Source organism: Zosterops lateralis (genome assembly GCF_965231275.1).
Source record: "Zosterops lateralis genome assembly, chromosome: 2".
Lineage (NCBI taxonomy): Eukaryota > Metazoa > Chordata > Aves > Passeriformes > Zosteropidae > Zosterops > Zosterops lateralis.
In genome coordinates this window covers 71,843,055-71,866,913 of record NC_139763.1, presented here as the reverse complement: position 1 = coordinate 71,866,913, position 23,859 = coordinate 71,843,055, and the positions used below count along the sequence as shown (strand labels likewise).

At 36.2% G+C, this 23,859-nt stretch overlaps 1 protein-coding gene across 4 annotated transcripts in view; it reads left to right on the top strand.

Moving 5' to 3' along the window:
* TNFRSF19 (TNF receptor superfamily member 19) overlaps positions 1-18,983 on the top strand; it is a 57,147-nt gene extending 38,164 nt beyond the window's left edge. For all 4 annotated transcript variants that reach the window (XM_083883952.1, XM_083883953.1, XM_083883954.1 and 1 more), the window contains 5 exons: positions 9,428-9,592; positions 10,848-10,973; positions 11,710-11,812; positions 13,881-14,275; positions 16,692-18,983. In XM_083883952.1, coding sequence (XP_083740078.1) covers positions 9,428-9,592; positions 10,848-10,973; positions 11,710-11,812; positions 13,881-14,268 — 782 coding nt within the window. In that variant the 3' untranslated portion in view covers positions 14,269-14,275; positions 16,692-18,983. The remainder of the gene's footprint in view (positions 1-9,427; positions 9,593-10,847; positions 10,974-11,709; positions 11,813-13,880; positions 14,276-16,691) is intronic.
* The last annotated feature ends 4,876 nt before the right edge of the window (positions 18,984-23,859 follow it).

Genomic DNA, 23,859 nt, shown 5'->3' with positions numbered 1-23,859 from the left:
TATAGCACAGGATAGGCAAAACCTATAATTCTGTAAGTCTCACTTTTTATTTGCTACACACTATTTTATATTACATGGACAATATGAGGTATTAAATACTACTGGACTTTTCTGGGGTTCTGCCACTGTAAAGAAGCTGTTACAGATTTTGCAGTGACTGACTTTTATCTTTTCAATGGAAGTGGTGCAAATGTTTAACATCTGTTAACAAACTGAAACAGAGGAAGTCAAAGGCCCTCAAAACCCTTAATTGTTTTTTGACAAAACCAGATTATGATGTCACCTTCTTGACAGTGAGTATGTATAATGGCTACATCTGTGAGCTGAAGTTCATTCTATATTCAGTGGAGAGATCAAGGGTGGTGTTTAAAACAAATCAGATTAATTACACCCTAAAAGAGCCTTTCTCCTGCCCACACCTCCCCAGCCCTCCCCATCCCCCTGTAGAGAAAGTTCAGGTGATTCCTTCCAAAGCAGATCTTTGCTTTGGTCAGATGAATCTCACTTTCAGAGCTTGATTTTTCAAAGATGACCTTTCAGAATGTCTTCTGTATTCTATGGCCAACTCCTACTGACTTCTGTTAAAGAGGGGAGATGTTATGTTTCGAATTAAGTAATATAATAAAGCAAGGATCTTGTATATAGCAGCCTTTTGTTCTTTGTATAACTTGACTTTATTCCCACAGCTTTAAGGGGAGAATTAATAACTGCTTTTCATAAGCTATTGTTATTTCTGATGTCAAAGCTACAGCTTTTTCATCTGTAATACAGTTTGTATGTGCATGCACACAGATGCACTGTAGGTAACTTCTTTGCAGTAAATCACAGCATTTATGATATCTGCAGTAATACAACAAGCTGGGGATGCATGGCCAACTTCGAAAGCTGTTAACCTCTATGTTACAGATTTTTGAAAATTTATATTTATTCCTATGCATTTCATATTACTTACCCCAAAAAAGTGTTTTTAAAAGATCCCGAGATTGCAAAGTTAAAAACTTTAAAAATACTAGTAGCGTTGGTTATGCAACTCTTAACCTTAAGTCATAATTGTAATTCAGCTCAGCGGAGTGTATTATGAAACTGTCTTAATTAGATAAACATACTTTTTGTTTTCCCTAGTGCAGACTTATTTCTCCCCCCAACATGTGCCTTGTGTGGAGAATTTAAGGTAGCTTAGTGATATTTAAGCATAATTGTAAACAGGAAAAATCTAAGTGCTGAGCAAGCCTAAGTCTAGTTTATTTAATTTTGTTCCAGTCTCCATATCATGAGACTGTTGGCTGTGCAAAGAGGGGCCCTTCCTACTTCTGCCAAAGCTTTACAACTGGGCAAATTCAACTGGAGGGAAGAAACAAGCTTTTACCTAGCTCAGTTTATAGTCTTGTGGCTAAAACAATCTCCCAAGAAGTGGTAGAAGAGTCTTCATTTCATGCTTCCTGGCAAAGAGCTCTTAAGCTTTCTCAGAAGGCAGAAAACCCATCATTCATTACCTCCTCTTTCAAGAGTTGCATCTGAAAGACATTATAAGCCGTGCTTGTGACTTGTCTCTTAATTTAATTTTAAAATAAGATCAGAGATTGTTGTTCTCCATAGAGTTTTAAAAGAAGTGGAACTTCCACTCTGAGTAATTCATGGGAAGAGCCAAGTGCATTATCCTTCTCCAGGTTTCTATATCTATAGGCTGAGTAGGCTGACATAAAGAACTGTCTTACTCATATGACAGATATTTCAGAATCTATTGCATATTTAACCTTTTCTTCCTATAACCTTGTATAGGAAGTATGTGATCACATACTGGCCTCTAGCTTCCCAGATAGATTTGGATTGCAAAATTACAGATTTCACAGCTTAACTTTTGCGTACCTAATCCTTGTCCCTTTGTCACTTTTCAAAATGGACACCAAAATACGACATCAATATTACTCTGAATTATCTGCAGTCTGAAAGTTGTAGGTCTTCTGTTTTTTATTTCTCGTATATTCTCTCAATTTGTAAATAACCTTTTTAAAATTTACTGTAATAAATTGTCCAGTGTTGGACACACACACACACATATGTATTTCTAGATCTCATTGAGACCTGATTTTTTATTAGTCATATCTAATAACTAGGCTCTTTCTGCATGGGATTTCTAATACTTGGAAGAATTTCCTTAGCATTTATATTTTTCATATTTGGTAACAAAAAGTATTAGTACATTGAGAGAATTTCAAGAGTGAAGATGTTTCTAACTATCAGGGTTTTATTTTCCTTTCCCAGTTATTTCAGATTTTAATATTAGGCCAGGTGGCAACAAGGGAAAGATACTAAAAGTTTATTGAACCAGGGGTGTACTAGTGGTATATAGTATAGTATATATATATATATATACATACTATACTACTATATACAGATATATATAAAAATACTACTATACTACTGGCAGTACACTGCTTTAGCACTATTTATATATAGCGTGTATGTGTATATATATATATATATATACACACACACACACACTAGTGCTGGAACATCTAGCTGTCTGGACTAGATAAGTTATTTGGCAGTTCAAGAAGTTGCTTTTTGAGCAAAATAAGGATATTATTCCTGTACCTAATTTGATATTCAAATAGAGTAGTTTTTCCTAATGTTTCACTTACTGATATATTTGTTTTTTAATATAAAATCACTATTTTCTAAAGCTTTAGAAACTTTGTGAATTAAATGTATCACAGTATACTCTGTTATTCTAATGACAGAACTACTTGGAAACAGAAGTGAGGTAGCTGAGTACTGTTATCTTTACAAAACATTTTAAAGCAAGGACAAAAGCCATAGTTCTTAAAATGTATTGCATAGACTATTAGTGATGTTTATGGAAATAAATTTGTGTTAAGAAACTTAGGACACAGGCTTGCAATCATTTTGAAATGCTTTACTCCCTGGGTGTTATCACAGCTGAACCAGGATAAGGAGGGAAATATTTGGGCTAGAAAGTGAAGTGTTAGAAATTACTTCCTGTTGAATCAGAGAGGGACAGAAACCTCTTATGACTAATTTACATTTCATTTCTTGCTTTACTGGGATTTGTACAAATAAATCCATAGATTTATATGGAAGAGCGTGTATGTTCCCTGCCTAGGGACAAGCTTAGCTGCTCTACTAGCCCTCAGTCATGGTCACAGGATGGAGTTTTCCACACTGTCGTATTTCAACCTATTGAAAACCAATCCATGCACCAATCTCATCACACAGCAGCTGTAAGAGCTTGTTTGAACCTTTTGGAATAGATTTGTGATTGGTATGCATGGGATTCACAATGTTCCATTACAGTTTGATTAATGAAAGTGGGTTATTCTCTACTAGCTAAAGAGACGACCTTCAGACATGCTTATTCTTTTATTTCCATGTGTGCCGCTGTCATGTAACTGGTGAATATGCAGGTGGATTCTGAAGGGTTCATGGCCCCCCTCTCCTCCCTTAGGAAGTGAGTGATGGCAGCAGTTGCCCACATGAACATGGTTTGCTTTTCAGCAATGCAAACTCCTCCTCTGCTCATGTGGGCAGTGTCTTGTGTAAGTGTTTTGGGACTGAGAGCAATAGAGTATGTACAGTGACTGAATAGAGCAGAAACTATCATAAACAGACCAAATGGACTCAAATTCTGCACAGGGACGTTTTTGTTCTCCAACTGATAGTCCTAAAGATTAAATGGGACCGCACATACAGAATACAAAGTACAAAAATGCAAAAAATACTTCCTGCTTTCATTTCCTGTAGAAGGATGCATTGATGTTCATGGATGCATTCTATAGTTGGATTTGAACAAAGGAATAGCCTAAAATAGTGTGCTCTATTTCACAGAACATGTCTGGCAATGTCTGGTTGAAAGTACAAGTTAGAGGTGATGTAAGAAAATAGATTTTCTGCTGTACCTAACAATTTCATATGTTCTGACATAAGCTTTATGGGACATTGTTTTAACACATGAAAACACTTAAAAAGGAGTTGCATTTTCAAGGAAATAGGTGTTGCCCCCCCTCAGCACTCCGAGATGTAAAGTTGGCTTCTAGAAGCAACAATTAGAAAGGTAATTGTTGACAACACCACAGTCATTAACAGCAACAGACTTGGTGCCATCAAATCATGCTGGGTGTTTCCAGTTTATGGAGGAGAAATCTGTCTTTTCATATTAATAACCAGTTATGTGTAGTCCAGTGGGGACACAGATTTTATCCCACTTTCTCTGTTTTTTTTTTTTTTACTCTCATGCTTTTGCAGGTTATTTGAGCTATTACTTTCAAGGACTTTTGTATTTACAGGGCTAGACAGTTCTCCAAGTTGAAAGTTTTGTGTATGAAACAATGTTACTTTTGTGCCCATATAGTGGCTCAATTTAGATCACCATGGTAATGCCAAGATTTCACATCTCTGAATTTATACAAGAAAAATGTGTAGCAGAGGTTGGCTATGCCTTACAGACATTGTGGTGTGTACCCAGTATTGTGGAGTCCATATATATTTTGAATTCACATACACAGTGCAATTGTTCTACTATTTTAGACATAAAAGGCTGTCAGCAGCTGGAGTTTGTGAAAATACACAGTGCAAGAGAAATGGTCTTGGAAATGAATAAATCAAATTTCAAAGATTTTAATTTATAAGCATATTTCTCAGGATTTCCAAACAATGGATAAATACTTGAATAGTCATTTTCTCCCGTAGGGCTTTTTGGTACATTTATTAAGAAAATAACAAAACCAGCAAAATAAAACAAACAAAAAGAAAAAAGTTGTAGGCCATTAACTAAAGGCTTTATAGTCAGCACTTGGAGCACATTTGAAAAATGTGGTTTGACATGGTGAACTTTTGGGTGTAGGCTGTGCACGCAAAAGGCTGTCTCTTTACAGATGTTGGGAGACTCTGTCCCCACTGTTTACCACAGTCTCCAACAGTAATGTTTAATAAAGTTTCTTACCTCCTACTTGAAAGATCAGGAGAAGGGAGGCAATCTGCTGCTTTGTAAAGACTCTAAGATATATTTGGGAAAACTTGCTTTTATTTATGTTAATGCTCATAAAACATATGTATTTTATCTGTGTATACAGATCTTATCCATGTGGTATCTGAATTGTCTATATCATATATAAGGGTATATAATACATCCTTTTGCTTCTTTGGGGCTAGGTAAATATACTGCCTTCTTACTTTTAAATGAATATAAACATCTTTACTTTTCTTTTTTTCTTTTTCAAAATGAAGGAGTTTCAAAGTGAGCCACATTGCCTTACATTGGCTTGCCTTTTCTGTGGATCAAGATTGCACATACACACAGAGATAGCCACTGCAGTTCAGCTGACAGGCAGTAACTTGTTAAATTACATAACTTGAGGGTATGTCTGAGCCCTTAATTCTTGTCAAATTAAGGTTGATACCACTAAGTTGGGCCATTCAACGTAAAGGTAATGGGCAAACAGTTTTTGTAAAAGGCAAATATTCCTTACCCTTGTCGACCAGGAATACCCATATTCCGGGAATTAACAACATTTTAACCTTTGCATCTTACTTCCAATCCTGATTGTAGCAGATGGCACTCTATCCAATGTTACTGCTTTTTAAGTGCAGTCTGGCTTAGCTCTGTTATTTTGAGTAAGCTTTCTTTACGTTAGCATTCAGCTGACATGTTAAGAAAGAAACCCAAATGTAATATTCCACATTTTATTCTCCTCAACTTCACTAGTTAGTATGTTTCTTGTATCTGTGGAAGAAACATACAGTGTTCTAAGTTCTGTTTTCACATGGTTGATCTACCAAAAGAAAAAAGCTTTCTTTTAGGTTTACTTATTCCAGTAGCAACTGTAGTTCATCATGGTTCTGGGGAAAAAAAAAATTTGGAGAAAATAAACGTAAAATGAGTGACAAAGAAAATCTTTTTACAGTTTGCCCTGTCTCTTGTTGTTTGGTATAATAGGCCGAAAATTCAGCTATTCTGTTTATTGGCAGAAATTTTAGTGATACAGCTGGGATTCATATGTTCCATATTAGCTGAGTTACTGCTGTTTAACTGCCTTGGATTAAGAGAAACTTTACTTGCTTTTAAGGACCACACCTTTGCATATACTGCCATTATAATGTAAAATTGGTAATTAAGGGAAGAATGTGTATTTAGGCTTACTGCTCAAAATTATGCAGGAGACAGTCTGATATTTTGCGTAATTCTTCTTCAATATGAACACATTTTCAAAATATGTTAGAACTAAAACAAGAAAATCAATTTCTTAAATAATATATGGATAATATGCCCATGCTTTCCAGAATCAGAAAACTGTGCACCTTCTCCCTTCTTTCTGAATGTATCCCATCCAGTTCACAAAGTGTTTAATTGCATATTTAAATTTAATCATGTAATCATCTAATAGATGTAAGTACAAGTTTATATTTAAAATCCAACTCTTTGCTTTACTGAAGTGGGTCCATTAAGTCTGTGAAAAGAAAGAGTTTATAAAAATGCATACATGTCTGAGTAACACTGAAAGCAGAGTTCAGCAGTGCCCAACGGGCCACTTCTACAATAGCAATCCACTTCTGAAATGTTGGTCTCTGCAGGGAAGATCACTATCATTATAATTAGAGCTAGAGTACAATGGACTGCTCAGAGTAGCTATGCCAAGAAGTTCTTTGAAGATGAAGATGAGTGGTAGGCATTCTCAGGAATAGAAAATTGCTTTCTCAAGTGAAAAAAATCAACCAAATAATTCTTAAATAGCTAGATGGCTAAAAAAATTTCAATTTTGCCTTCCCTATTTAAAATTAAATCATTATATTTCCAGTTTGAATATTGCTGGTGGGCAATAAAGAAATATATACTTTATATTTTCCTAGAATATGTAATGTGCAATCATACTTGAAAATAGATGTATTTTGTGAGCAAATGAAGACAAAAATAATAAAAATATAGAAGCTTCATCTCCTGTGCTCTGTTTCTTTTTACCCTTCAAAATTGACAAATTTTTTTTTCTTCAAATTACCAAGGCCTAATTACTAAGAACTGTTTAGTGCTCTTATGTACATTAATACAAATAGATGTATTGGATTGAAAAATATTTGAAGATGTTCTGATCAGTTTTTTTATTGTCTGTTTTTTAAATACTTGTCCAGTCTGTCTATAACCTTCTAAAGACTAGATCAGACAGTTGACTAAAATTGAAAACCTGATAACTAAGCACAATCTGATCTTCACACCAAAGCCAGCACACATTGTTATACAGACAGGCTTTTATGTAGATTTACTGCTTCTCACAGATATCCTGGAACTTCACGCAGAAATTTCTTCAGTGTGCTAAAACTATAAACTTAAAACTACAGCTGCAAGAATCCTAGAAACTGAGTGAAAAGTTTTCTCTGTGGAAGATTGAGGTGCTCCTGCCAAGAGCAATCAAGTTATGACAAAATGATTATGACAACTATTGCATTTTCTTTAAAATTAACACTGAAGAGTTGGAAAAGAGGCCATAGAACTCAGCTCTGTGAGTAATAGGAGTTATAGAAAAACATGAGGAGAAGGCTAGATAATAACTATGTAAGAGGAAATATGTCTGTGCCAGTGGTCAGTCATCAAATCTGTCCTGATGTTCAGAGGGTACCTCCTGTGTCCATGACCTCTGGTCTGAGAAAAGAGTCTGGCTCTGTCTTCTCTGCACACTCCCTCCAAGGGTTTAGACAAATTGTTGAGGCTCCTCTGAGCCTTCTCGAGCTTGAGCAATCCCAGCTCTCTCAAACCTTGTTCATAAGAGAGAATCTCCAGTTCCTCAGTGCTTTGTGGCTCTCCATTGTACTTTCTCCAGTTGCTTTGCTCTGTGCAATTTGGCAAGTTGAAAGCATGTAAAGAAGATGTGCTATAAATTTGGTCTTCAGATTTTGGTGTGACAGAGGAACATAATAGACAGAGGAACAAATTGAAGATAAATGGAAATATTTAAGCAGATGTAAATGCAGTAACACTTGTTTCTGTTCATGCTGAAATCAGGAAATGAGCAACTAAACTTTCTTTCTTCTGTATAATGGCCACAATCTGATCTCTCTACCTTTTTATACTACCCTATTTACTAGCAACTACATGATACTATAAACTGCAGAAACTATTTTTATTTAATACATTTGGTGGGTTATTTCTTTAATTTTCTGGATTCTTTATTACATAGACTATAGTGTTTTCTTTGGCATTAAGTGGTCTAAAGTCTTAGAATTAGGTCAATTTTTCAAAATGCCTCGGTTTTGTCAATCCCTACAGGCATTATAACAAAGCAATATGGTATCACAAACCCTTTGGTGCCCATGTTTGATGTGTGTGGAGGAAATACCATAACTATTGCAGAAAATTATTCCTGAGTAATACAATTCCACTGATTGCACTAAGCTAGGAAGTTCTCTCCTACCATTATGAAATTGCAGTAACAACATGGAACAATTGTATTTATGTACAATTTGATTAGAGATTTTAATATACTCTGGCAGACATTTATCTCACAATTTAAACTTAAGACTGCATGACCATTTCTTAGGATATTATAGTCTTTAGCTTTTAACCTAATATCTTTTGGGGTAAATAGGCACAGTAGCTTATTTTTGTAAGTTAGTAAAATATGGTTTGTGGTTTCTTGAAATTTTGCTGTCATAGAAGTACTCTGTGTTTTATTCCTTTTCCTCATTGAATTTAGGAGGACTTGAAAGTAGATTGAAATAGGTGGGCTGTCAAAATTAATAGGTTGTTTAAAAATTTTTATTTTAAAATACATAATATAAGACAATTTCAACTATTGTTGAAGTTTTGATCCTTTAAAATATTTTTTACTTTCCACCTATAGGTGAAAACATTTGTAGCTGGAAACATTGCTTAAGTTTTCACTAACTTGGGTATAGAGACAATCTGTTGAATGTTGACTAGAGGTATTATCTAGTTTTTTAAAAAAAAAAAAAAAATCACTGAAGAAAAAGAGTTGGCAGAGTTGAAATCCTGGATTTGATCTTGGAAATGACCATAGTGTCATGACATATGCAACAAAGCAGGATCATAATTTTGACAGCATTTGAACTTCTGTGGATGTCTCAGGGCCCAGAAAGTTTCCTTATTAAGGGAAGTTCATGTATTTGTGTCTCCCTCTAGTGGATCACTCTCTCAATTCTACACTGGGAAATGTTCTCCATATTAAATTCATGTGATATTAAACATTCAGATGTCTTTGTCTTCATGGTGAGGATCTGATTCCATTCTCATGGACAATATGAATGTGTTTGTGTGCATCTCTGCTCATTATTGCACATTTTGCAATATATCTTTCTTCTTTTCTGTGCCGCGAACCTCTTCTGTTTCCCAGACTTTCATTTACATGACTCTATTCTGGAAGTGTCTGCAGTTTGCCTGAATTATTATTTAATTATATTTCAGGTACCACCAAGGTAAATCTTGTGAAGATCCCTTCAACTGCTTCCAGTCCTCGAGACACTGCTCTGGCAGCTGTTATCTGCAGTGCTCTTGCAACAGTGCTCTTGGCTCTTCTCATCCTTTGTGTTATCTATTGCAAGAGGCAGTTCATGGAGAAGAAACCAAGCTGTGAGTTTCCAGTTATTACCGTTTCTTGGTAATATTTATAGAGTGGTATTAGTTTGGCAGATCTCCATGTAGGTAAAGAAATGAAAGGTCTACATCATTTAAGCAAGTTTAGCGTTGAGATGGTCAATGTAGCAGAGGCCAGGACTCCATCCAGGTTTGGAAGCTTCAGCGCCTACTGAGAAAATGCTGTGTAAATGCCCAGAAATATTCCACTTTCATCAAGTCCATACCATGCTCTGCTAGATGCTGCACAGATACATGTGGACCATTCATGATCCAAGATGGGACATTACAGAGTTGCAATGTCAATGTGGAAATACCAGTTTGGAAGATCTGTGCATCAAATGCTATTGTGAAACACAGATTAGGTCATCAAGATAATGAGTGTGACCAATGTAGATGATAGATTTGTCCTTAAAAGTTTTGATTTTATGGGCATATTCATGATGAATTAAATGCCAAAGACAAATTCGTAAATTTCTTCTAAATCCTTAACAGCTCATCAATGTAATTTGTTTATAATAAATATTTTTCTACCTCTTAATTTAAAATAAGAAAGAAAAAAATGAAAAGCACTCTAGTTCTCATTTATAGTTTTATTAAACTTTTATTAAAATTTGTTTATAGCATCCAATGAACTCTGGATGCCAAACAAGAATACTGTCTAGGATGAATTGATGTTATTACTACTGCTTTCAGCACAAGCAGAAGTTAAAAGTTTTACAGAAGCATTGTAAGAATTGCTCCTAACCTAGAATTTGCTTTACACATGAGTTTTGAGAAATTCTGACACAGTGAATTCAGACTTTATTTAGTGAACTGCAGTAACTTGTTTGCCTTGGCTGACAATTATAGAGATTAAAGGAAGTCTGCTGTTAATATAAAGCTCTTTAAGATAGTATAAACAAAATCCCAGTGGTTGAAAGCTGACTCTGGAAAATTTCAGATGGGAATCACTGAGAATCATTAAACACTGCAAAAATATAATAGTGAATAAGATATACTCTCAAATCATCAAAATGAGAGCAGATGTCTTCCTAGAAGAGGCTGTAGTTGAACCAGCTGTTCTAGGGTTTGTTGCAAAATCTGTGGTTTGTATTATTGGAAGCCCCATGGTCACTGTGGATCTTTCAATTGAAAAATGTATGGACACATTTTATAGCATGACAGTTACACATTCTGTGCAGATAGGTGACTCTGAGCAGGAAAAATGGTAACATTTACTGACATAGATTTTTATTCACTTTGTTTAAAGGGTCTCTGAGATCACAAGACATTCACTACAATGGCTCTGAATTATCATGTTTTGATAGACCACGGCTAAGTGAATATGACCACAGAACATGTTGCCAGTGCCAAAGAAGTACATCACAGACATGTGGTATGTTAGGTCTACTGAAAGGTGACTTTATTTTATCTAACATTTGAGTTGTGACAATTAAATTTAACAGCAGAGCTAACACTGTCAAACTACCCTTTGTCCTAGGCTAATTTCTTAATAAGCAGAAAGGATTTTTAAGTAGCTGTTTGTTTTTTTTTTTTCCTGTATTCATTTCAGTGACTTCACTTGAAAAAGAAATTAAAATGTCTGTCTCATTTATTTCTGATAAAAATAGCTGCATGTGGCTTTGAGACTTAAATTAGTGTGAAGGATTTGCCAGAGACTATCTAAGAATGTTGTATGAATGCTAAAGGACATTGAAAACCTGGACAGTTCAAATCATTGCCATTTTGTGAAGCCATATCAGAACAGATGCATTAAGAAATACTAATTTAACACAAAAGCACAGGCTTAAATATCGTCCTGTTAGCTTAACTCAAATTGCTTCCACTTATGTGTATTCAACTTAGAAGAACATTAATTTAAAAAATAGGTTTTTTTAATGGCTGGCTTCTATATTACTCCTGGACAATGAACTTTGCTTTTATAAATATTTTGATTTTAAAGGAATAATGATTTTTTTATAAAAACGTTTTTACAACAAGAAGTGTCTTTCCTCAATCCATGTATTATAATGTACCTGACTAAGTAATACTCAAGTTTGAAAAAGAACAGACACTAAGTTTGTACAGAGCTTTGAAAGTTTTAAAACTATTAAATAATTTTCATTCCTTAGGACCAGTTCACTTGATTCCCTCACTGTGCTGTGATGAAACCTGTAGCATGGAGCACAGCAGCCACAGTTGTGCTTTCCACTCACAGACCACTCTCAATGAAAGGTAAATTAGTTTAACAAATGTATATTAAACATGAAGTATTTTTTTATGCAGTCAAATTAATATTTATACAGAGACAACAGCTGCTTGAAGTGGAATGAGGAATTTTGATGAGCTGTACCCATGTCATCCCATGTTGTGCCAGAATACATTTATGGTGAAAAAATGAAGCATTAGTTAGTAAATGATGACTTGATCCATTTCTGAAGAAATGGTTTCTCTGAAGAAGTGGCTTCTCTCACAAGCAGAAAATGTTCCTTTTACTCTGTGGCACCTTAGAGGCTTTGGCCACTCCCTCTTCTGCTAATGTTTAGCAAGTTACTGCATAAACCCATGAATCTGGGGGGACTGAGGTACAGTTCTGAAGTGACAGGAAGATTTATTTTTTTAAGGAACTCTTTGGGACTGCAATATTTGAAATATGTATTATTTCTGAATTTCTGGCAGGTTTTAACCTTTGTTTTCTCCCTATCAGCTGAATGTAAGTGCAGTAGTAGAGTAGTTACTTTTACAGTAAGGCCATGAGCTAAATGTATAAAATTTATGGTGTCCTTCAGAGTTTCCTGGTTACATATTTTAACACAGGATGTATTTATTTCTTTTAGCTAGAATAATTTTCCATATAAGGTTTAATTTGGTCTCCGGCTATTTTGTTCTTATGGTCACATGTAACTAAAAATGTAGAGGCAGCTTCTTCATAAGTATTGTTTGTGCAAGGTGACTTACCTAGCGACCTAAGTACAAATATCTACGTTTTCTATAACAACTTGTTTAAATACTGACAAGCTTGAGTCATCCTTGTATACCACTGAGGCTGACAAATTGAGAGCTCTGTACTTTTTGAGGAATCTTTTGGTTAAGGCTTTAAAAATAACTGTAATATCCATGCTATGTGGACATCAAAGATCCTGTGGTTCCTTCCAGTAGAAATGGAGCTTGTGCCAATTTCCTTTGCCAGAATAATGTATTTCCTTCAATTGTGGTGCAATGTCCTGACTTTTGGCCTCATCTCTGAAAATGCTTTGTGTGTATATCAAAGATATTAAAGCATCATGTTTTGGAAATGAGTAAGGCTACTTAAAAACTGTTATAGGCATGTTAATGTGGGATGAGTTTTGTCACACTGCATATCGCACTTAATGCAGCCTTTGCATTTTTAAAAATCTGTATACATTTTTTGGAACTAAAACATTGGTATAACTTCCTAGTTTTGTTAATACTTATTTTAGTGTATGTATAGTGAAAAACGCTAGTGGACTTCAACAGTGTTTGGCACATGTCACTATTATCATGCACTTTAAATACACTTGAGGTAGATAATACTGAGTTTCCACTTCTACTTTCTTCCATTTTCCATAAAATAAAAATAATGCTTGTTTTTCTTTAATGTTGTGTCCTTTCAACGTAGAAGAGAATAGAAGAACAACTTTTTGCATTTTGAAGGCTAGACAGAACAAACTGAAAAATCTAAAGTGAATGCATTTTCAGGTTTAAAGCAAACACTAAGTTTCAGGAGGCCTTGTTGCCTATTCTCCCGCATTCTTCCCATTTGAAGCCACTTTACTTTTTTTAGTGCCATTAGATATTTGTCTATCTACAGTTTGGAGGAGAAAAAAAACAAACCAACAAAACCCCCTCTGGTGTTGAAGAGTCTAGACTCTGCCCAACCATCTTCATTGCTGAACCTTAAGCCTGTTACATCTTGTCTTAATACACCCCTCCCCTTGTACTGAGAAAAAAAATTCCTTCTTCTTTGTGACAGTGTTTCTATCTGAACACTACTATAGTATTTTTTGTCTTATTTCTGACCCTAAACAACTCCAACTGTAGTTCATGTTTTGTGGAATCCTGGATTCACTGTCTGAAATAGTGTTCACCAGAGCTTTTGTCATTTCCAAGCAAAGAACAAACTATTCTTTCTCAAAAGAATTAGTTTGTACAGGATGTCTCTAGAGTATTAATATAACCCTATTAAACCTTCTTCAAATCCCTATAATTACAAATGAACAGTAATTAAAATGCTGATAATATTTTCTCGAATGTAAACCATGTGCCTTTTATCCTTCTGCAGAGCTTCTGATTCTGTTGGAGAAATGATTCCTGCTTTCCTTGGTTCTCTTTCACACTCTACCTGCGGAGACATTCCAGATGCTTGGCCTCTTATGCAAAACTCAGCTTGTTGTGACAGCATTTCTATCTGTGAATCATATTCAGAAGTGGCTGGAGGATCTGCAAAATCCTGCAGCCCTGAGACTGAAAATGCAGCCACTGTTGAATTGGATAATAACCAGGAACTAGGAGAAATACTTATTTCAGCTAAGTCTCTTGATGAAAATGGTGCAAAGTCCTTTGAAATCACCGAACACAGAACATGCGTGGAAGTTTCATCACTTCAGAACTTGGTGACTGCTGAAAGCCAGCCAAAGTGTAATGGAACAACAAATGACTCTACGGACTGATAAAGAGGTAAAAAACATAGCTACAAAGGAATGAGAATGAGTGCTCCAGGCGTGTAGAGCTAGATAAAAATAGAATTGTAAGAAGTTGTAGGGTTATATTTCTCCATAGCTTACACCTAGCTATTGCTGAAATAAATTAAACCTCTACAAGAGTTTGAACAGTTTCACATTTTTAAATCATTAACTGAATTTGAAAGGTGTAATTATACGAACTGTGGTGTTGAAATAATATTAACCAGAATACAGGGGTAAGTCTGTACACCAGTCAGCTTTTATCAAGGATTTTTTTCATTACATTTCAAGGGAAAAATTCAGTCTAATAGCCTTATGAGCAAACCACTGTGTGAAGCTAGCCTTTGTTTATGAGTGAGAACTGAGGAATTGGCTTTGCTTATTGCAAACAAAGCATAAAAGATGTACAAGTGTTCATCTACAAATATTTACAAAGCCTTTCTGTGGAGTTACTGCAGTAGTAGTGGAAACACAAGAGAATCTCAAATGCCTTATAATGCCATTTATATTCCCATGTCATCAGATAAAACATAAGTTAGTCCATAAAATGCAAATTTTTCGATTAAAGCTCAGAGAAAACGCAGATCTGAGGTCAAAATGCAAAGAGGTGATAAGCAATTGCCTCAACTATACAACAGTGGAACTGTTGCAAAAAGTCACTCTGCTACTGCTTCATCATTATAGCTTTTCAAATATTAGCTGTGCTCCATATTTTTAAAATGGAATTTTCTACTTTCGGAAGTAATCTGGAGCCTCGAGTAACTAATCTGTGAAAGGATCCCAGATTATGACCTGTGTGGTGATGGCCAGTGGTGTTGTTACTCCAGGTTTATGCAGGCTGTGGAAAGTTGAAACAGTCTCCTGTGCATGAACTCAGAGGCAGGAACACAAAAAGTTGCCACTAATATTAATAATGCACCAAACTTAATTAAGAAAATTATGCTATCTGTAATTATGAAAATTTTGGGCCATCTGCAGAATTAAAACTGCATCTCTTTGATCCTCTTCCATTTGGTTTGCATTAACACTTTTGTGTTATTCCTAAACATGAAGTAGAAAGTAATTAGTGTTTAGCAAAAAACCACACATATTCTGAAAACATGTAAGTGCAATAGTTTCTTTGTAAATCCACTGAATTGTTTAGGTGACATTGTCAAGAGGACGAAAGGGAAGGGAACTGACTTAAATCAAGAATTGTTTTGCCATTGCCTTCAATGGAACTTGTCACCCTGAAACTCTGCTGCTGTTGCTGACAATATCAGCCTTATGCAGGCGGCACATATTTCTCTCAATGTATTATTTACAGTGTTGAGATTTGTCTGTAGCAATGCTGGGCACTACCTGCCCACGTGTCAGATAGCAGCACTGACAGTTTTATTTTTGTGTGTGCCCAATATCATTTCATGACAGTTGTATTCTTTAGCTGTATGGAGGAAGGGACAGTGACATGGATACAACTTCAGATCTCAACACTGCTAGTTCGCAGCAGTTCTTGATGTTTAAGGGAATGCATTTCCATATTAACAAGATTTTAAAAATCACAAGTTTTTGGGTGTTTTCCCACCAAACCATGCATCAACTTCAGAGGTATTTGATTAATATTTTTAAGAGTTTTCTTAGATCAAAAGAACCACAGAATTTCAAAATACAACTACAAAAACTGGCTTTTATATCACTATACTTATGATATATGAACTGTAAATTTTCTTATTGATTCCTATGTGTATGAAGACAGCTTTTCTAACATCTCAAAATCCTGTATGCTTTGATAGTTTTCTGCTGTCCTCTGTTAGTACTGAGATTTGTGTATAACTTTGAATAATCAAGGTCTTCAGGAGGGTTAAGTTTTCTTCATTTTTTCCCCCTAGAATAAACCCTAATGATTCATTTTTTCACAGTTTCTTCCCATACAGACTCTACAGTGCATCATTATGTGTGCATTTTTGGCAGAGAAATTTCAGTAGTGTTCATGGGACAGGACCAGGACTAGGTTTACTGGAGATGTATTTTCAGGATCAACACTTGCCAGCTGTACAACTCCAAGACAATTATTTCATTTCACTCTACAGCATTTTTTCCCATCTGCCTTCATCTTCCATGTCTTTTTGAAATATTTTGAGGCAAGAATGGTCTTTTTACTGCCTGTGGGAGTATTACAGTCTTGCATAGGTCAATATTTTATTATTATATTTCAAAAGAATAACCAAATCAGAAAATAGCATATTTTTGTATATGTACACACAAGTCTAAGCTTGTTAATGTGGGTTTTAATACAGATTTAATCTTCAGGTTTAGGTGATTTTTTACAGCAAGCAGTAAGTATACTGCTACTCTTTTAGTGTTTAGTCAAATATAGAAGTACATGCAGATTTCATATGAATTTATGTAACATTCCTGTCACTTTTTTTTAGGAACTGGAGCTATTTCTCTCAGCAGTAAAGCTGAATGATTCCCTTACACTCCCCTGCTGATCCTCATCAAACATAGTCTGGTCTTCAATGTTGCATGGTTTCCAAACCAGCTGGGAAAAAAATGGCATCATTTCACACCTTCTGAGCAGTTGTGTCTGAGCTGTAACAGCTGGAAAGTTAAACTTCAAGGAGCATCCTATGAGGATTCTGAAAGTGGACTTATGACCTTTTCAATCTCTCTTTCTCTTTTCTCAGAGTCTCAAAACATCTAATGGAGTGAGGTTAATAGAATATGTAAATACAGCAAGAAATAAAGATATTTTAGTGTGTTTAAGGGGGGGGTCTCAAATATGGCTCCAGGTGTCAGAAGATGTGGGACAACACGCTGCCAGTTACTCTGCCTGCAGTTTTGTGCATGCATTAGGATTTTTTTTCCTTCTGGTTCTAATTTTAAATAATATTCCTGCTATTGAAGGGCGGATTAAAAGAATCCATTTCTCTTTATAAAAGGATCACTAATTATTAAACTGAAGCTTTTATTATGTATTACATTATAGTCAATAAGCTAGTTTGGGGAGTTAGAGAATTAGCATGTTACAGTATGTGTGGTTGAAGTCCCCTCCCTCCAATTATTACATTTTTGGGAGGTGCATTGTTCTGTTAAATGTAGCAGGAGATTAGCTTTAAATTAGATTTAGTTTAATGAAGGTCAGACATATAGATAAGGATATTGTTTTTAATTAGTAGTCTCAGTATTGGAATACAGCACTTCTTGTTATAGCATATAATTTTGAATGTTGAAATAATTGTAATCAACTGTCAAATCAGAATGTCAGACTACAGCAGGTGTGCCATGAAAGTATTTATACAGTGAGACTGTTACTGAGATTTTTTTATGAATGCATTATTTTTAAGGGTCAAGCTCTGTGGTGAACTTAATTCATTAATTTAGGAGTTCCTTTCATTGAAGATACTGTCTCACTGCAGTTCCATGTCAATTCAAATTTTCCACACAAAATATAAAAAGCTGTTAGCTTTATCAGATCCTTTAATGTCATTTTTTTCAGCTATTTTCATCCCTAAAGTAGATTTTGTTTCTATGAATAATCCCAGTAACCTCTACTCATTCATTACACTCAACAGGCTCACACTTGTCTGTGATGAACTCTAGCAATTATTCCTTAAAGTACCCAATGTGCCTTGACTAAAGCAAAGCAATCAGCAAAACAGATGCAAATTGGCAATAAATATTACTCATCTTTCCACACATGGTTTGTGTGGCAATGGAAATGTTGAGACAGTATTCAGAATCCATTATGGAAAAAGACTTTTGCTTTGAAGCTCGCAGACGGTGGGACCTGCACAAGGACAGCTAAAATCAGTACAGGCAGCCATGGCAGAGATGCTCCAGCTCTTCACCAGTGAGATTATTCATTTGTGCAACAGCCATGAATAACAGTTCCCAAATTCAAACCTAAGTCAACAAGTTACCCAAGGGATTTTTTGCTGTGGTTTAGTTTGGTGTTTTAAGTAGTAGATACCATCTTTTGGTCACTGATGGAATAATAAGCAGTTACACAGTACAATTACTCAGATAAATACTTTCACATATATATTTAAATATGAGTAGTTTTGAATAATTTCTTTGTATACGTTCATACATTTAAGAAGTTACAAAACACTATTTTTCACTACATGTGCATGAAGAGACGTGTGCTTCTTTGTATATACTTTGTAAATAGATAAAGAATCCAATGTGCATTTCAGTATATGGCAAAATATTTTTAGAACATACAGAGACTTAATTTTTCACTAATAACAGTTCTTGAAAAAGCGATGTTCAAAAATTTTGCCAGTATCTGTCACAGTATGTTTTCTCATTGGAATTTAAACTTTGTATAATTGTTTTTACCCAGCAACCCTAGAGAAAGATACTCTCTTTTTTTTGTTTGTTTTTGTGGTTTTTGGTGGTTTTTTTTTATGAGTGAAAGCTTGAGAGCAAATTGGGAGGAAAAAAATTAAGAGAGTGTTTTTTAAATATATGTGTATATTTTGTACATACTTTTTTTCTTAATTTAACCAAATTGGTCTTTTGTATATTGCCTGTGGCAAGCAATGTTGTACATGCCAATAGAAAACATCCACTATCGTTGCATATAGACTGCCCACGTCATGTCTAGGGACTTACAGTGCTGTTTTAAATACTCCTTTAACAAATGTAAATTAAAATCTTGTATAAATTGTTTTGTAATACTTTTTTCTACTTGTGAATAAAACATTACTTGAACCAGTCTTGGTTTGCTGAGCTCAAGTTAATAGCTTTCTGTACAAATTTAGTGATGAATTCTAATTATTTGAGAATTCCATAGTGATGTAATTACATTAAGGTTATGGTGGAATTCGGTGCATTTTTGTGTTGAGATGTTTACAATTTAGCAGTAACATAATTCTTCAAGCAGGAGGACCCTGAAGAAGCAGTAAGTTAAAATCAATGCTTAAAATCATAGTACTTCAAAACTGGTTAAAAACTCTCCTTCTCAAGAAAGGGGGTGGGGGGAAGCTTGGGGAAAAAAGACAGATTTCTGTATTTACAATGTCTTAGAAAAGAGAACCTGGTTTTCCACAGCACTAGGTTGTTTCAGACAAGACAGATAAGCAAATAATGAGAGGAGCTGTATTTTTGAAGCAGGATTGGAGTCATGGCCCCAATTTAAATGATTAAGAAAGGAATGGCACAGTCTGACTGACAAGAGTGGATGATAGAGAAGAAAGAGTAATTTGATAATTGTATAAAATTGGTCCTTATGATAAAGCCATAAGCAGTGACTGGAAACTGAATCCAGTTAGGGATTGCAGATAACAAAGCCAGGGTGCTTGTGTTGGAGTGTGATAGCACTCTCGATTTTGGGGGGAGACTCAAAAGCTGCTCTGTCCCTGTCTCTGGTTTAGTTGAGCAAATTTCACATTGGTTCTTCTCTGTGTAATGCTGTTATTTCTACATTCTTTGAAATAAATAATTCAGAGCTTAACTGGGGATCACCTGCCCAGAATAGCAAGGACTCCTTATACCCCTGTTGTCCATGTGCTGCCCTCCTGAGCAGTCTTCTACTCGTTTTCTGCTGTGACTGTCACAAGAGACAGCAGTTCACAAGCCCAGTCCACCTGAGCGTCCATGGAGTTCACTTGGAGGTCTGCAAGTCTGCAGAGCAGCATGTGGCATGTTTGGGAGGTCACTTTGTACCAAGACAGGGATCTCCATGACTCTTAGCACTGCCAGGATTACAATGGAGTGCCTCTGACAAAAATTTTTAAAAATATAATCAATAAACAAACAGGAATTGGAAAAGAGATATTTACCTTGTCTGGAAACAAAGTACAACTCAGAACACATGGCATACATGACCACAAAATTTGCATAAACATTTGCTCATATCAATTACTATATAAATGTCATTAACAAGGCAGCAATTTTCCACCCAAGCTTTCCAGAAGGTCTACAAAAAAACCAACCCACCCACCCAAAAATCTTTTCCCTGCTTGCATTGCTATTCAGTACAACAGTATTTCCTGCCTTTTTCTACAAGGTAGATCAAGCCCTTAATCCAGTGCTCCTCATCCTACCGGGAGTTTGAGATCACATGGCTTTTCCCTTTGTTGTGGTCTCTTTGAGGGCCTTTGGTTTGCATTCCTATGAAGTCCCTCCAAGCAACAACCTCCACGCATTAAATTAATCCTCTCACTGTCTTTGGTGAAGGAGGTTTAGATCGCTACCTGCAGCACATTCCAGCGCAGACACTGCTGCTTTGTCTTGCCCTTTTAAAAAAGGGGGATTGAAGGAGGGTGCAGTGTTTTATCAGGCATGGAGCAAGCAGAGCCACACAATGCACACTTTGGGCTGGCAGGGTGCAATTTAATCCATATTTCATTTTGGCCTGAGAGATCGTAAACTCATTTGCTCTTCACATAGCAGCACATGAGCCATTTCGATTATGTCTGATAAGGCAGCCCTTTCAATAGGATAAAAATAATTTGCTGGGGAGCCTGCTGGTTTACGCATCAGCAGTGAATGATGGGATTAGAGGAAATGTTTTCTAATAGCCTACTGATGGAGACGGTGGCAGACTGGGGGCACACTGAGGCTTCCACACAGAACTACAGCTTCAACAGCAGGGTCAGCCAAGTAGGACTCAGGGGGTTTTCCCATAATTTGATTTTCTAAATCCTTATCATAGTTTGATTATTTTTTCTGTTATTTTTTTCTTTTCTTTTCTTTTTCTTTTTTTTTTTTTTTTCTTTTCTTGTTGATCTGACAAAAGGAGATTTGACTTGTACAAAAATTTCTAATGCATTGCTGGAAAAGCAGACAAAAAGAGAAGGCAGCTTTTAAGAAAGTGCTTCCCCTGAGCCTCAGTCTTTGTGGAGTTTTTAATTCCTTTTCTCCAGGCCTCAGTCTCAGTTCATGAATGCACGATTCACATGCTATTTAGTATGCAAAATTTCCCCTAAGTATAGCAGATAGTATATCAAAATCTGGTTGTAACCAACAGTTTAAGGGAGAGCACTGATTTACCACTTAGAAAAAAAATTAAATCATTGGAATTCCAGAGATGATTTTGAGTTGCCCCAGATCTGTATCATACAGTTCATTAGAACATAATGATAAATATATATAAATAAGAATGTGTGCAAAATAATAAACTTGTCACCTTGCCATGACCCGAGGCAGGGCATTGTCCAGGTCAGTTAGTAATTTTATTCCTAAATCCTAAACTTGAGGAAATTACAGAACGCTGTGGACCAATTCAGGGGAGACCTGTACACCACCCAAGAATTATTCTGCATGTGGAAGAGATCACAAAATGAACTGAGAAAATTAAAAAATAATTTAAGAAAGTGCTAAAGATTCTGTTTCAACGTTTTAAAATGCCTTTCAGCCCAGGCATTCAAGTCCCTAGACATTTCATAGGCCAATATGGGAGCCTTAGAGAGGAAAAAAGTTCCACACAATGGGTGTTCCATAGACCAGTATTGAAAAAAATGGTGGCTGCAGAGGTTATTTGCTATCAAAATAAGAATGAAAAAAGAATATCTAGATATCTATCTTTTAGTGCACAAAAAAAAAAAAAAAAAAAAAAAAAAAAAAAAAAAAAAAGAGAAGAAGGGGCAATTACATTGTAAAACATATTTTTAAAGCCAAAGTAAAGCACTAGTCTACAGTCGCCTTACTTCTCTAACTTCATGTTCTCCTAAACACACAAACTCTGCAGCAGCCCAAAGCAAAATGAGGCAGATCTGGAATCAGCAGAGAAACAGCATTTACCATGCCGGTTTTGTCCATACCTTGCAAATGTGCTTTCTTGCATAGTGATGTTGATTCCAGCAACATCATGTAGCTGAGTTTAGTCTGAAGAAGTTCAGCAGCAAGTATTAGCTTGGACATTTGTTTGGCCTTTTGTTGTCTCTCTGTTGCAAGAGAAAAAAGAAAATTTTTGACCAACCTGGTGCTGGTTTATGTTGTTAGATACAACAGTAGTTGTGTTCCTTTAGCAGAGGTTCAGCTTTATTAAACCATATGCCTAAGGATGCTCAAAAATTGAAGTTAAAGACACACTGCACCAGTGCAAGAGTGCGAATATCTTTCTGACTGTAATACCTGTCAGAGTCTGTCCGAGGATGTGTTATGCCTCACAACTGTCTCCGATGGTTGAAGACCAAGACCCCCGAAGAGACTGGGGAGAGCCCCTGGCCTGGCTGAGGTGGGGCCTTGCCGAGGACTGATGTGCATCTCCACGAGAACGGAATGCAAGAACAATAGCAGCTCGTTACAGTGGACTGAGCTGACTATACTGACCGTGCTAGAATGGTACAGCTTGCCGCTTGTTCCTGAGCACCCAACTTTGACGCAGGTGCCTGCACTGGCCCAGTGCCCTCTTTGGCTCCATTCCACTCGCCTTGGTCCTTTTCCTGACCAGCCTATAAAGACTCTGCGGATCCCGTGCACCCTTTGTGATCACCCCACTGGAGAAGATCGCGTCTATGGGCATCTCTACGTCTTGAGGACCTCCGACTCTCCACGTGGTAGCTATAATCCCCTTCCCCTCTTTCTCTATCTTTCTCACTATTCTCTATTTTCTCTCCCTACTATCGCATTGTGGGCACTAAATAAAAGTGCATTTTTTTGTTTAAGCAAACTGGTTTGTCCCCTGCTGTGTCTTTTGCGCTTTGAGATCTCCAAAACGAACCATCAGGTTCCCCGCATATGTTTGCGGACCCTGACATTACGAAAACAGACATTTATCACAGCAAATAACACTTTCATTTTGTCAAAATTCATCACACTTTTTTTGATATTTTGAGACTACAAAGAGACCAAAATCCTTGATAAAAATAAATAATAATAATAATAAAATTATACACCTTGACAAAATACTGTGAAAATTCACATAAGGAAGTTTTCTCTGGGAAGGTTTGTGCAGCTAGTCTCCATGTTAAACCCTCAATCCAATGAAATCCTTAATTTAAGCTGTACCTTTAGACATAGTTTAAACTTTGGAGGATCTTTTGCTTACTCAAGGAGGACCAATCAACTTTTTATGGGCAAGAACTACCTCAAGGTTATCTTCATACAGTTTTTCAACTGGCAGAACAGATGGACTCAGACAGAAGAGACTCTAAATGCTTTAGGTGATAAAATGCCTATGGTATTGATAGGTTAATAGAAGCAAGCCCTGTGGGTTCAGCCTTCTCAATACAATGAGAGAAGCTGTGAGATCTGCAGGGAAGAGCTCAAGAATGCCATAAATTACATCTCTTGTGGCTTTCAGCAACAAATACATAGTCTTGGGAATTTACTCAAGGTGTTGGCAAGTGCTGTAGTAGGGATTCTTGAAAAGTACCTGAGTGCTAGATGATGTCTCCTAATACAGAGTGTCACTGAGGAGGGCTTGTGGCATTTATAGCCCAGATGCTTTCTTTTCCTAGGGAAGAGATCTTTTTGTTGCATTTCTGCTGCAAGGGAATTCTGGGCAGTGGGGGCAGCAGCAACAGGGGAGAACAGGGAGTAGTGCTGGCACTTCAGCACACACTGCTGCCTCTTGCAGCTGATTTCCCTTTGCACATCTAGAGGTGCAGACATAAGCTGTAAAAGTGCTTGGAAGCCCAAAAATCC